The sequence below is a fragment of the Heloderma suspectum genome, chromosome 5 (assembly GCF_057233095.1).
Source record: "Heloderma suspectum isolate Gila_16-S chromosome 5, 16-S_ref, whole genome shotgun sequence".
Taxonomy (NCBI): domain Eukaryota; kingdom Metazoa; phylum Chordata; class Lepidosauria; order Squamata; family Helodermatidae; genus Heloderma; species Heloderma suspectum.
Genome location: NC_139462.1, coordinates 157,691,992 through 157,705,380, shown reverse-complemented (window position 1 = coordinate 157,705,380; position 13,389 = coordinate 157,691,992). Strand labels below are relative to the sequence as shown.

At 42.3% G+C, this 13,389-nt stretch overlaps 1 protein-coding gene across 5 annotated transcripts in view; it reads right to left on the bottom strand.

Annotated features, from left to right (window-relative positions):
• The window catches only part of TRANK1 (tetratricopeptide repeat and ankyrin repeat containing 1), a 69,167-nt gene that overhangs the window by 44,001 nt on the left and 11,777 nt on the right, over positions 1-13,389 (bottom strand). For 2 of the 5 annotated variants that reach the window (XM_084857978.1, XM_084857979.1), the window contains 6 exons: positions 12,196-12,314; positions 11,073-11,156; positions 10,260-10,398; positions 8,925-9,056; positions 5,823-5,993; positions 2,939-3,100 (listed from right to left, as the gene is read on the bottom strand). In XM_084857978.1, coding sequence (XP_084714104.1) covers positions 2,939-3,100; positions 5,823-5,993; positions 8,925-9,056; positions 10,260-10,398; positions 11,073-11,156; positions 12,196-12,314 — 807 coding nt within the window. Of the gene's footprint in view, positions 1-2,938; positions 3,101-5,822; positions 5,994-7,540; positions 7,837-8,924; positions 9,057-10,259; positions 10,399-10,763; positions 10,852-11,072; positions 11,157-12,195; positions 12,315-13,389 lie in introns of those variants that run through there. The other 3 variants (XM_084857980.1, XM_084857982.1, XM_084857983.1) reach the window with 3 other exon arrangements.

Below are 13,389 nucleotides of genomic sequence, written 5' to 3'. Positions count from 1 at the left end.
GCAACAGTAAGAACCGGACATGGAACAACCGATTGGTTCAAAATTGGGAAAGGAGTACGACAAGGCTGCATATTGTCACCCTGCTTATTTAACTTATATGCAGAGTACATCATGACAAACGCCGGATTGGATGAATCACAGGTCGGCATTAAGATTGCCAGGAGAATTATCAACAACCTCAGATACGCAGATGATACCACCCTAATGGAAGAAAGCGAAGAGGATCTAAAGAGCCTTTTTTTGAGGGTGGAAGAGGAGAGTGCAAAAGCTGGTTTGAAACTCAACATGAAAAAAACTAAGATCATGGCATCTGGCCCCATCACTTCCTGGCATATAGAAGGGGAAGAAATGGAAGCACTGACAGATTTGATTTTCTTGGGCTCCAAGATCCCAAGAGACATCACCTTGCGGACAAAGGTCCGTCTAATCAAAGCTATGGTTTTCCCAGTAGTAATGTATGGCTGTGAGAGCTGGACTATAAGGAAGGCTGAGCGCCGAAGAATTGATGCTTTCGAACTGTGGTGCTGGAGAAGACTCTTACCAGTCCCCTGGACTGCAAGGAGGTCATATCAGTCAATCCTAAAGGAAATCAACCCTGAGTGCTCATTGGAAGGACAGATACTGAAGGTGAAGCTCAAATATTTTGGCCACCTAATGCGAAGAGAAAACTCTGGAAAAGACCCTGATGCTGGGAAAGACTGAAGGCAAAAGGAGAAGGGGACGGCAGAGGATGAGATGGCTAGATAGCATCACCGATGCAATGAATATGGACTTGAGCACGCTCCAGGAGAGAGCACAGGACAGGAAGGCCTGGCATGCTATGGTCCATGGGGTCATGAAGAGTCAGACACAACTGAACGACTGAACAACAACAACAACAAAAACATGTCTTACCTAAACATTTTGAGTGACTAAAACCTTGTCTTAAAAATCATTTTATTCATTCCAAAAGAGAAAATGTTTGGAAGACGTACCTTCCAGCATTAACCAAAATTTTGAATTTTTCTGTTGGAAAATGGGGAAACAACATTCCACCCCATTTTTTCATGAGCCTTCACATCTCCAGGTAGCACCTTAAGCTGTGGCCTTCCTCCAGCTTCTAATGAGATGAACAGTATTAAGAAGCTAATATGTACATACTGTATCAATCTGGAAGCCTGATCCACTCAGGGCCCAGTCAGAACAGGTTCTGGTGTTACCAAGATAAAACAAGACCACTTGTATAAAACAATGACATACAGTTTGTGGAATACATGGTTGTACTAGGGATGCCAAATATAAACAAGAAATGCAACCGAAAGCTTGCACACACCCCTCCATGGGTAGATCACAATCCCCTCAATGGGTGTTGCATTGGTTCCCTGGATGCAACAGGCTGTCGTCCCAAGGGCCCACAGTCTCTGGGCAGGTGGCGCCTTTCCTCCTCCCAAAGTGAGAACAAAGAGCAAACAAGCCTGCTGGATCTTATAGGTGTCTTTCCTCAGTTCCAGAAACTGTCAGGAGAAACACGGGCTGCAAAACAAATCACTCTCCTCAAGAGAAGGAGGGGCTCTCTTTCAGTTTCTCACGGGAGAGTAGGACCAACACCCTTATCTCAGAGAATGAGATCATGCAGCTGTGAGGTCTTACTCTGCCTCCCTAATCTATGCTGTGTGCCAGAAGAAATCTGCTTCTAGCATGGCCACAGTAAAATGCCCAATATACAGACAGGGCTATATAGGTCTCTGAGCACTACAAACAGCATAAAGGACGTTGTGTTAATTCACACCTGACTCCTTGCCAAAACCAAATCCAATACACATATCAAGCCATAACTCTTATATCTTATTGGTTGCCGACTAGATAAGTTTAATACAATTTTCCATTATCACGAAGAACACTAACTTTATCTAGCTCCTCAAAGCATTTAGAACAATATGTTACGAAAGGTACACGTTTAAGACAATATAAAACAAAAGTCTTCTTAAACAATACAAAACAGCAGGGGAGAAATTTTAGCTGCCAATTCGTTTAAGACAGGAACAAGGTGGTGGGAATACATCATTGTTTCTCCCTTGGCATTTCAGATTCCCTTGGTGGAAGGGAAGCTGAGGCCCCTCCTGTCATGAATGTACTACAAACTGTAAATCAGAAAGAAGTCCTAGATACGACAAACTTTCTGGCAAGCCGTGAAAGGCCCATAAGTGAAGCCAGAGCTACAATGCCTGAAAACTGTCGCCTTTTGATAAACCAAAGATGTGATACAATTCTTCGAGTTCCTCTACTCAGCTGGTTACCTTTCATAGGAAATCACTTTTCACAGCATTTTAAAGATCCAACTGGACAACTTTTGTTGCCCAGAGGAGATTCAAAAGGCTTTGCAATGAAGACTTTTTATCTGATATTCTGAAGCCTGGAAGTGGACAAATCCATATTCAGTGGCTCAGAATGGCAACAGTCATGGTTTTATGCTTTGTAAAGCAGATTAAGACAGGTAGACAAAGCAGTTGATATGGGCTAAGAAATAATATTTATCCTTTGGAGTTGGGATTGGCAACCTGGTGCCCTCCAGATGTTTTGGACTACAACTCTCATAATACCTGTCCATTGGCCTTCTGACTGGGGTTTATGGGAGTTATAGTCCAAAACATCCAGAGGGCACCAAGTTGCTTATCCATGCTTTAGAGTGCCCAAAGCACTTCAAAGAAATTATCACAGAAAACCAAACAACCACCTTTTAAAGACAAAGAAGACTAACTTATCCATATATTGGAGTGGAAGTTTGAGGCTGAGCAAGAGTGGCTTGCCACTAAGCTTATTTTGGGTTAAAACATTTGAAAAAGTATAAAAATAAATATGAGAATCCATAAAAAACTAAAGGGAGAAACACTGGCGACTCAGAACCAACATTTTTGTGCAGGAATGTTTGTTTGAATAATTATGTCAATTATTACTATACCTTTTGCTGCAGACAGCAGTCTCAGAAGCCTCTGGATTTTTTCATGCTTCAGTGAACTGATGCTACGTGCTCCGTTTTCCAAGGAGCAAAACCGCACGAACTGCTCAAAAGCATCCTGAAGCAAGGCAACAGCATCTGCAGAGGTTTTGCTTTCTGTCTGCCCTGCATTGAACAACATGGAAAAGCACTGTTGTGATATTTTATTTTATTTTGGGAAGGGGTCGTTCATTGATTTGGAATCCATGATGAGAAGAGGTTACTGTTGTAAGTTGGGGCGGAGAGCTGCTGGTTGGCCCTCAATGGTGACCTGGGATCCTTTCCAACTCTTGACTCTTAAAATTTCTGTGAATAGACCTATCCGTGTGGGTGGCCCTGAGGTGCTTCCTCTTAAGACCTGACAAAGGACTGTTGATAGCCCATAAAGCCAAGATGGCCCAGGAAAGCACAGGTGATGGGTGGAGGGGATGACTCATCCTTATTCCCTCCACTCAATGGGGAAGGGGGCAAGCCAGAACTGTGTGTTAGAAGGAAACAAAGGAACAAGCCAGCAGTGCTGGAGTGAGACTGGATAGAACAGCAGTGAGCTGTGTTACTCCAAGAATCCTTTGGCACTGATCGTTCCCTGGAAATCTGATGCAGTGTCTGTTGGAGCAGTTTATGCTGTGAATTTCCATCTACGTTTACCTGTATATATTTCTATAAATAAACCATGCAGCACAAAAATGGCATAACATTCTAGTGAATTTCCATCAATGTGTATATGTGTGTAAACCATTAATCACAAATATGCCATAAGTCTCCAGTTACCTCATTCCAAGGAAAGCAGAACCCTGGGTACACACTCGCACTTCTGGAGTTTTCACTGCTCAGAGAATTGGGGTGCAAGGGCGTAACAATACTAAGGCCATGTGAAGGATTGCTGAGACCAGTCCCAACAACCCTGCAAGGTAGGATAGGCCAAACCTGGCCACAACTTCCCGCAATAACTCAGTAGCCTGCCACCCAAGCCAGTAGGCACTGAAATTAGCACTGAAGTTATGCAGAACAAACCCCACCAGCTTGAAGTTGGATAAAATTTTATTGACGGGAGAAGGACAGTTGGGGACAGGAAGGGGAGAGGTGGTAGGTTGTACAGGAAATTACAAGCTGAATTACAGCAGACGGAAGACCCAGGAACACTAAGAGCCTGTATGCGCATCCCCAAGCAAAATAACAAGGCTAGCTAGTCTATCCTATATGTACCAAAGTATGGTTCTTCCAGGATAGTTTCCAGCCACCAGCAAATCCAAGGACCATCAGGGCAAAGGAAGACAACCTGCCTCTTCCTCAGCCTCCTATTCAAGGCCTGGCCCTAGCAACTCAGGGCAGACTTCGAGTAACCAATCAAGGCTCAGCCCCAGGGCAGCCCACCCTCACCTCAGAAGAGGGGAAGTCACCAACATGATCCAACATTTCTACCTCCAATAGGGAGATATAATTAATTCCATAGACCAACGTTTTTCAAACTTTCTACTTTCAGGAATGCTTCCCACATCAACCTATGTGCCGTAGAAAGTCTGCACAATGTAGAGAATTGTGCCCCCTTCCCCGCCCCCTCAACTGTTTGGTGGTTTCGGGGCCTTTGTGCAGTTTTTTCCTCATTTTAAAAGGTTGAAATGTTTCTCCTAAGTCTTAGTTAGTGACAGTAAGAGCTTTAAGTTAAAATATACTGGCATTTTTGCTATTTTGAGCCCATCCCCCTTGCCTTGGGTCCTGCCTACCACTGGAATGTGGCACACGAGAGCGTCTTCCAAATGGAATTCGGCCCTCAGTATGAAACAGGTTCTGCATGTCAGGAATCAATCTGAGCGTGTGGAGATGTCTGGCAGCTCAGATTCGGAATCAGAATGGTAACAAGAACAGACGGAGGCACCCTCCCTAGTGAGCCCAGATACGGCGAGACTTTCTTCCCAAGACCTTGACACACAAGTGGCCCAGCCTGAACTGCTCCCTCATTCCTCCACCACGAGAACTCAGTTTTCGGAGGAAGAGGAGGAGAAGGGCGTCACTTGAGGGACACTAGGGTCCATCACAGAGCAAAGCGGGGAAAGTTAGGGGAAGGGCTCGGATGCTCTGCTAGATTGGCCACTCATGGAAGCCAACGTAGGAGGGAGCCACCCTAAGGGAGGGGCATTCCTGCGAAACAAGTCTGGCCGTGAAGTTCATGCCCAGACTGCCGGCAACTTCTCAAACTTCCACTTCGTCTCCGCTATTGATATTCGCAGATGTGGGGATTAGCTGGTTCTATGCAGTCTGAGAGTTTTCTGGAATCTGCATTTGTAAAGAAACGTGTTGTTTACTAATAAAGTAGTGTTGGCCTGAAGCTTTGTTTCCTGGGGTGTGTTGATTGCGAAGGGAGAGGACGAAAGAATGTGACACTGCACCCCTGTGCTGATGCAAGTATGGAAGAAATATTTTGTCCGTAGCACCCAAAAGAATACAGCTACGGAGCCGAATCCTCAATTCACAAAGTATCTGTGTAGTAGTAGTAGTACTAGTAGTAGTAGAAGATGTCAGGAGCACCCACAAACCTCAGGGGCAGCTGTACAAAGGCCCTGGCTCATATATGCTGGTCTCATCGCGGCAGTGATCTTGATGGCAAAACTGGCATAGCAGTTCTGTGTTACCAACACACCCGAATAGCAAATATTAAGGCTACAACAAAGGCACAAGAAAACGGGGGAGGGGGGATAGAGGAAATTAACACGCACAATCCTGCTGCCCAAATCCTTGAATCACAGTTAAGGTTTATGCCTGCAGCAGGCTACAGAAACCTAGATACATGGAATCACTTTTCATCAAGAGATGGTTATTACTGAATTGAGCAAGCTGCCCCATAAAGTACCTGGTGGCTCCTCTGGACATAACGTATGTCTGTCTATGTGCTTGTTGATTATATCCATAGCCTTGAACTTCTTCTTTTTTTTTAAGATATCCATAGCAGACCTTGACCGTGCATCACGGATCCTCGGATCCACGCCAGCGTTTAGAAGCATCATCACATCTTCTATCTGACCTAAGTGTAAGGCAAATAAGGAATATGTGATCCCTTGATTTAAATCATTATAAGCCAGATTTCAACATTCTGATTTGAAGTTTGCAGGAAGCAAGAACCTCTGAGAAGTATGCAGCACTGGTAAACAGCAGTTTTGAAAATGGCCCAATGTGCATCTAATGCTTGATCGCTGCAATCCACATGTGCCAGACTAGTCTTATCTACTTCTGGCCAGTGATAGACAGAGATAAGCAAAAACTGTAGGAAGCTCCAAGGCCATTAGGCTGGACTGTGAAACGTGTGAACCAATAGCACAGGAAAGTGCTATGCAGGTGGCACTCTTCAAATGGGATGGAAAAGGGTTTTTTTAAGCCACAAAAAAGGATTGCAGAGTAGAAAGCCTATAAAACAATGGGACACCTATCTTTCCCTCCCTGCAAGACTGATGCAAAGCAAGAAAAAGGGCACATAACAGGGCAGACATCTGACTCCTTACAAGCACAGGATTCCACCTACTGAAAAAGTATGCTACCTTAAACTTCACATGAGTAAACATGCTAGATGCATAAGACACTCATCATTAAAATAAAAGTCAAGAGAGCTGAGAAACCAGGTAGGTTAATGAAGCACGCGGAGTGCTGGAAAAAGAGGCAGAAGCACACATCCTTCCCATGCCCTTTCTGTGACAACTGTGCATTTATTCACCAAGTTATTCTAACTTTCTAGTAACACGTGGCTCTAAAATTCCTTCCATTAGAGGGATGGTGTTTACTGGGAAGTGAGAGGAGAAGAGATATGTCTTTACAGCCAACTAGACTGATGGTCGAGGTCTCATGCATAAAAGAAAGATCCACTAATGAATTTAAGTGAATTAAAAGCCTATCCTGATGCTGGAACACATGCTTATTTCCCCATTGCCACCCAGTGGACTAAATAAAACTTGCAAGTAAGAAAAACAACAACACCGTGCTACATGGCTACAATTCTGTAAGGAAACTTCAACTTCAAATCTTTTCTTGACAAGAACTTCAAAGCATGAAAGAACGCTTTGACTGCTTGTTTCGGTGCTGCGGCAGCAAAGTTTGGGTGCTGTGGTACCCCACACCATGAGAAGGGGAGGCAAGCAAACCAGCTAACCCAGTGCCCCTCCTGTGGTCCTCACTGTTGCCACCAACTAGGAGCCTTCATTTCTTGGCTGCCTCCACTAAAACAGCCTTTATAACCTCTGTAACTTACTCACTGGCCCAGCCAACTCACTGTACTGGACAGTGTGATAAAGCAAGTAAGCGTGGGATGAAAAACAAGGTATCAGACCAAGGTTAGGACAAAAAACCAATTTAGATTTCAGTAAAGGGTTTGAAAGGCAGCATTATAATATATTATAATATTATTATATTATAATAATATAATATTATTATAAAAATAATAAATATTTTTATTATTGTAAAAATATTTCTAGGAGGGAAAAATATTTTAAAACCGCTGTAGCAATTAGCCATAAGAACAATTAGGATATGAAAACATGGGAAAATGCATCCATCTAAAGCTAGTCTAGAGTATTTCCTTACTTTGGCAGAACCTAGTAAAAAAAGTGATTTCAGCCAATCCTACTCCACTGGCAGTACAGTTTCCAACCTTCTTGCACTCATCTCAGCTTCTTTAGTCTCTGGAGTGGAGTCTGGGTCCTCTGCAGTACTCTCCTTCCTGGCTTCTTCTGATTTCAAGCTCTTTTCTCTTCTGAACTCTACAACTCCCTAACGCAAATTCTGTTTTTGCCTGCTTTACTTAGGCACGCTATTTTAACTTCTACATCCAGCCTCTTGGCTATCAGAAGGGCCATAGAGTCTTGTTCAGTTTCTGTTTCCCAGATGACTAGGTTTCCTCCCCCAACCCTTAAGTTTCAGTTTCCTGGGCTAACCTCTTGAACCTCCAGTCAGGGAGAGATCCTAAACAGAAAACAACTAAGAACCAACCACAAAGTGGCAGAACAGTTTCATTCCTTCACATGCGCTCAGTTCAAAATACATCAGCACAAAATCTCATTTGAGTCTATGTTAAAAGCACAGTGGTACTTGCACTTGGGCCTTAGAACCTTCTAAGGATTTTGGTAGAAAACAACCAAAATATCAAGAATTAAACTGGTGAGAATAAGTTACTTATTGTTCACATAATTGGGTTACATCATGATTATGCAAGTTAACAAAAACAATTCTTCCCTAATATACATTATTCATTATTATTATTGTACGTTTATAGCCTGACTTTCTTCTATCATGGAACTCAAGGCAGCATAAAGAAATTCCCACGCAGTCTCCCATCCAGGTAGTAACCAGACCCAAACCAGCTTAGCAAGGTGGCTGTCTCATGTGCCCTCAGACCAACACCATAATGCAGGAATAGCTGCCCTGGTGCCCTCCCTTACCACTGGGCATGCTGGCTGGGGCTGATGGAAATTTTTACAAAACATCTGCAGGGCACCAGGTTGCCTACGCCTGCCCTAAGGTTACCAAACCATTTCCACCTTTCAGTGTTGAAAGGAAAGGACACTTTATTAGTTCTACAGTAATTGGCAAAAAAAAGGGTCTTTGGCTAGCGCACCCTAACAGCAAGGACGCTAGAGGGATGTTCTTTGCTGCTGCTTCCCGGGTTTGTACAACCTTCCACCAGAAGACTAGCAAAGCTGACCTCTCTTCCAGGGGGAGAGGGGGGGACACACCTTTTCATCTGGTGACATTTCTGCAGTTTATGACAGACCAAGCTTTCTTATAGAAGACAATTATTTTATTTATCTGTCATGGTTAATTGTTTTAAGAATTTGCTTCTTAAATATTGTTACCTACCTTGAGTCTTTGGGGATAGGAGAGACTAAAAATGGAAACAAACAATTTTACGTCACAGAAAGTAACGCAACGCTACCATGAAGACAGATGCTGAACATTCCGCTCAACTTACTTTGTAAAGGATATCCACTGGAATGGGATGCTACAACATGGAGAACTGTAGACCCATCTTCATTTTGCTGGTTGATATGATCCTTCAGTTCTGGTTTATGATCAAGTAACCAGCTGAAAAGGTGGTTTCCTTCTGAATAATTTAAAAACAGAAGCATACAGCTTTAATTTAAGTGATTAATTTATGTCAAGTCTTACAAAATATCCACAAAGGATGGGAAAATATATTTTTTGTAATAATTGGGTAGTATCCAATGTTAGTCCTACATAAAGTAGACCCATTAAAATGAATGGGACTTAAGTTAATCATGACTAACTTAAGCTGTATTCATTTCAATGGTTCTACTCTACATAGGACTAACACTGGATATACCCATTGTTCTCTATTTGGCTTTATCTATTCTGTCTAACAAAAAATTCTCCAGGGCTGTGGTGGACAACCATTTGGTGTCAAATCCAGTCCAAAGTATGCGTTAGTGACACTCTAGAGTGACACTCCATACACAGTACAATATCTATACAACTCTTCCATACTTTGAGGTTAGTTTTATCTGTAGTCTAAAGGCGTTCTAGCCTACTGAGCTGGGAATAGTAACTGACTTTATGGGCTTCTCCACACAAGGCTAACTTTACCAGGGCTTCTGCTTCTGGTTTCTTTGTGGGACTAAGATTGGCCCTTTAAACACACTTCCCTTTTTTTCTGGGGATTTCTTTTATCTCTACATTCTATATGTTTCATTATATAGGCACTAGAAGGTGCTGTGGTTATAGTGCAAGTCCGCCATTACACTCTGAGATTCAAATCGCTATTTTAAAATAGCTCATTATCACCATTACAAATAAAGCCATGGAAATGGTCATAAAGCATGGAAGAGGCCCTGGAGAGTGACGATGTCACATAAAGGATCCACAAACATCTGTGAGTAACCAATCTAAATCACAGGATAAAAGCCTCGTGTGGAGAAGCTCCATATCATAGGCATTTCTAGTCTGGTCTTGGACTGCAACACACCCACATTCCCTGACCAAAGGTTAGCCACCTCATGTTGTAGGGCTTGAATACACAATCCTCAACACACCATTCTGACAGAATCCTAGTTGTTGAATTTTATGTCTATATTTCCAAATTATCTGTAGCATCATTCAGGCTGTCATTCTGTTTGAGAATTATTTTTAAAGGCATTTAATTATTAATTATAATAATTACAATAATTGTTTATTATTTGTAGACCAGTATATTATTAATACATAATTTATTATTAATATATATTATTAGTAGTATGTTATTATTTTATTATTATTATATAGTTACACCATTATTTCGTAAGGCACTTACTTGCTTTGACACAAAGAATGATGACAGCATGAAGGGGATAAGGTCCAACACTCTTTATATTTGCTCCAATGGAGATCAGCCATTCCACTAGTTTGGGTAACCTTTCCATTTCCTCATATTGACCACAAAAAACATATTTCTGGTTGAAGAGAAATAGAATATACATGCTTAGGTTATATTTGGTGCACATACAAACCCAGTTCACACTTCACAACGGCAATTCCTGGGTTGTTTTATGCAGGGATGAACAAAGCACGCAAGCTGTGCACTCGTTTCCACTTTTAATTAACAACCCAGGAATGCCCCATTAGCTCTGCATTGTTTAACCCCTAAACAACCCAGAGTTTCCTGGTTTGGATGTCATGAATTGAAATTTGTTAACTGTAATAAAAAATGGCAAATGCATGGGAAGTAGTGCACCCATCACTCATCCCCAGCAATTGGGGATGCTTAAACAACCCAAGAATTGCCACCGCGACATGCAAACCAAGTCACAATCATCACCTTAACTTGGAGAGAGGATATCAACAAAAAGGATCTATCACAAAAACTTCAGATGTCGTTATCCAGCCACTGCCACCAATTCAGGGATATCAAGAGACGACTGCTGTAGTGAGCTGCTAACAGAAGAATTATTAAAATAATTTTGTGGACTGCATGCAGCTCCTCTGAACTGAAGTCTCCATCTTGTGAAGTCTATATTGGTTACTTACGAAACCTACTATTTATGCAAATACTCAGGTGAAATCCATTTCCCAATTCCATTCACCCAATCCCAGGTAAAGGATTTCCACCAAACATATTTGGACTAACCTCAAATAGATCTTTCAATGATAAATTGGTGACTCTCAAACTCTTCGGCAACTTGTCTTTCTCATAAGCCAACAATAGGCAAGACTAGAACAGAAAAAAAGTTTTCTGAACAAATGGCCTTTAAATATTAACTTTCAAATGCATTCAGACACCAGATCACCGAGATGCCTGGTGTTTGCAAAACCTAGCATAGTTATTCAAAACTATGATATACATCAGAAAGGACGAGAGAGGAAGCAACTCTGGAAGTATTCTGATACAAGTATCATTCTGCAGTTCTGTGGACACACTACCGTTAATTACAAAACACCAATGGCTTAAATTCCACTTATGAGAAGCCCCCTGCACCCCGGGCTCGAAGAATATTATTACTGCTTTCCTATCTGACAGTAGTAATCACTTGTTGTGGGAGGGAGAGTTCAATATCCCATCCATAGAGGTAATCAGCATCAACAAGGAGAATGTATGATTGCAGTGCTACCACATGCATATCTCCCAGCACTGGAAATGTGGGGGTTTACTTCCTTTTGCTAGCAACAAGACCTGCTCCATGCAGCTTACATTCTTGCAGCTTGGTGCAGCAAAGGTAACTACCTAAGCAGCCACAAAGTAGCTTCAGTATTCCTAAAGAGAGTACAATAGTCAAGAGAGTGCCTTTTACTCAACTACACATACACATTCGATTCCCTCTCTTTGGCATCTTTAACAGGTGTGAACAAAAATTATGAATGCTACCCAGGAATTGAGCTAAGCATACAAATCAAGAAAGCATGTCTACAATTCATGCCAGTTTATCCCAGATATAAATAGGGCTTTGTAACTGCAGGATTTGAAACATTTAAGCAGAGAGATTCCAGAATCCATGATCACTTCCCTGATGACTTGGTCAAATTTGTTAAGAAGCCAACCTGAGCTTAGAATCATAAAATAGTAGGGTTGCAAGAGACCTATAAGACCATTGAGTCCAACCCCCTGCTCAGTGCAGGAATCCAAGTCAAAGCATCCCTGACAGATGGCTGTCCAGCTTCATCTTGAATGCCTCCAGTGCGGGAGAGCTCACTACCTCCCAGGGCAGAGCTTAGGAGAGGCAGAATACCAATATTTAAAATAGTAAGACACCTACCTGCCACAATCCTTTCCTGGCCAGCTTTTCAATCACCTGTTGCCATACTGATGGACCGAAATTATAATTCACAACTTTTTTACAGATGGATACAAACTGTGGGCTAATAGAACTTTCATCTAAAGGGGGGGAAATGAAACAAAGGGGGCTTAAGCTTCTTTCTTTCTTTCTTTCTTTCTTTCTTTCTATGTTGCACTCTTCCACCTTAGTAATTCCCCAATTTGGCACCAACAGAGAGGGGGAAGTATAAAGACAGAGGTTAGCAAATACAGATATAAAACAGAAAAAACGAACAAGCTATAGAATGGGGTGGGCAGCTTGTGACCCTTCAGATGTTTTGGCCTACAACTCCCATGCTCCCTCACCATTGGCTATGCTGGCTACAGCTGATGTAAGTTGTAGGCCAAAACATCTAAAGGGCCACAAGTAGCCCTCCCATGCAATAATACGTCTAAGGATCCTTCAACTATTTCTCTCAATGCTACATTTAGGCAAGAATATAAATATGATCCAGTTGCTACTTAGGCCTGGTCCATACAAACAGAAAGAAGAGGCAAGACGTGGGAATGTGATGGTAGAAGCTGCAGGTGGCATGATGTGCTGCAGGTAGTACAATTCCAGTTTTGAATTTTCTTCCCTGTATAGGACTTCCTGCAAATAGAAATCAAGCACAGCAGGGAGAAAGTCTCTATTCCCAACTTTTTGCCTGCTCTTGGCGTTCTTGCAAAATACTTTGCAATAGGTATTTGATGTAGGGATGAATTCAAAACTATGACTGACCTGCATACCGAAGTGGTACATGGTACCATGCTACTGTCTCAGCACTCTTAATACCTCATTCTGCTGCATGTGTAGACTAGGCCTTACTTGACCTGGTACAAAGGGCCGGGGGAGCCTTAGGCTCATCAAACCCTCATCTGGCCTTCTTTAGCTGCATATGACATGGTGTCACAATCCAGTTAAAGCTGTGTGCAACAATGCACTTCCAGAGCCTGACACACTGGATGAGAGCACATGTGCAAACAGGAACTACACTATATATCACATATCTGAAATCACATTCTCCATGAAGCTATTTCTACAGTTATCTCTCATTTTGGACCAGGCCAAATACTACCCCCCGCCTTTAACTGGCACTGAATACTTTTAATCATCTACAAATGGACTGAGGCCACAAATTTTGCAAAGGTTACA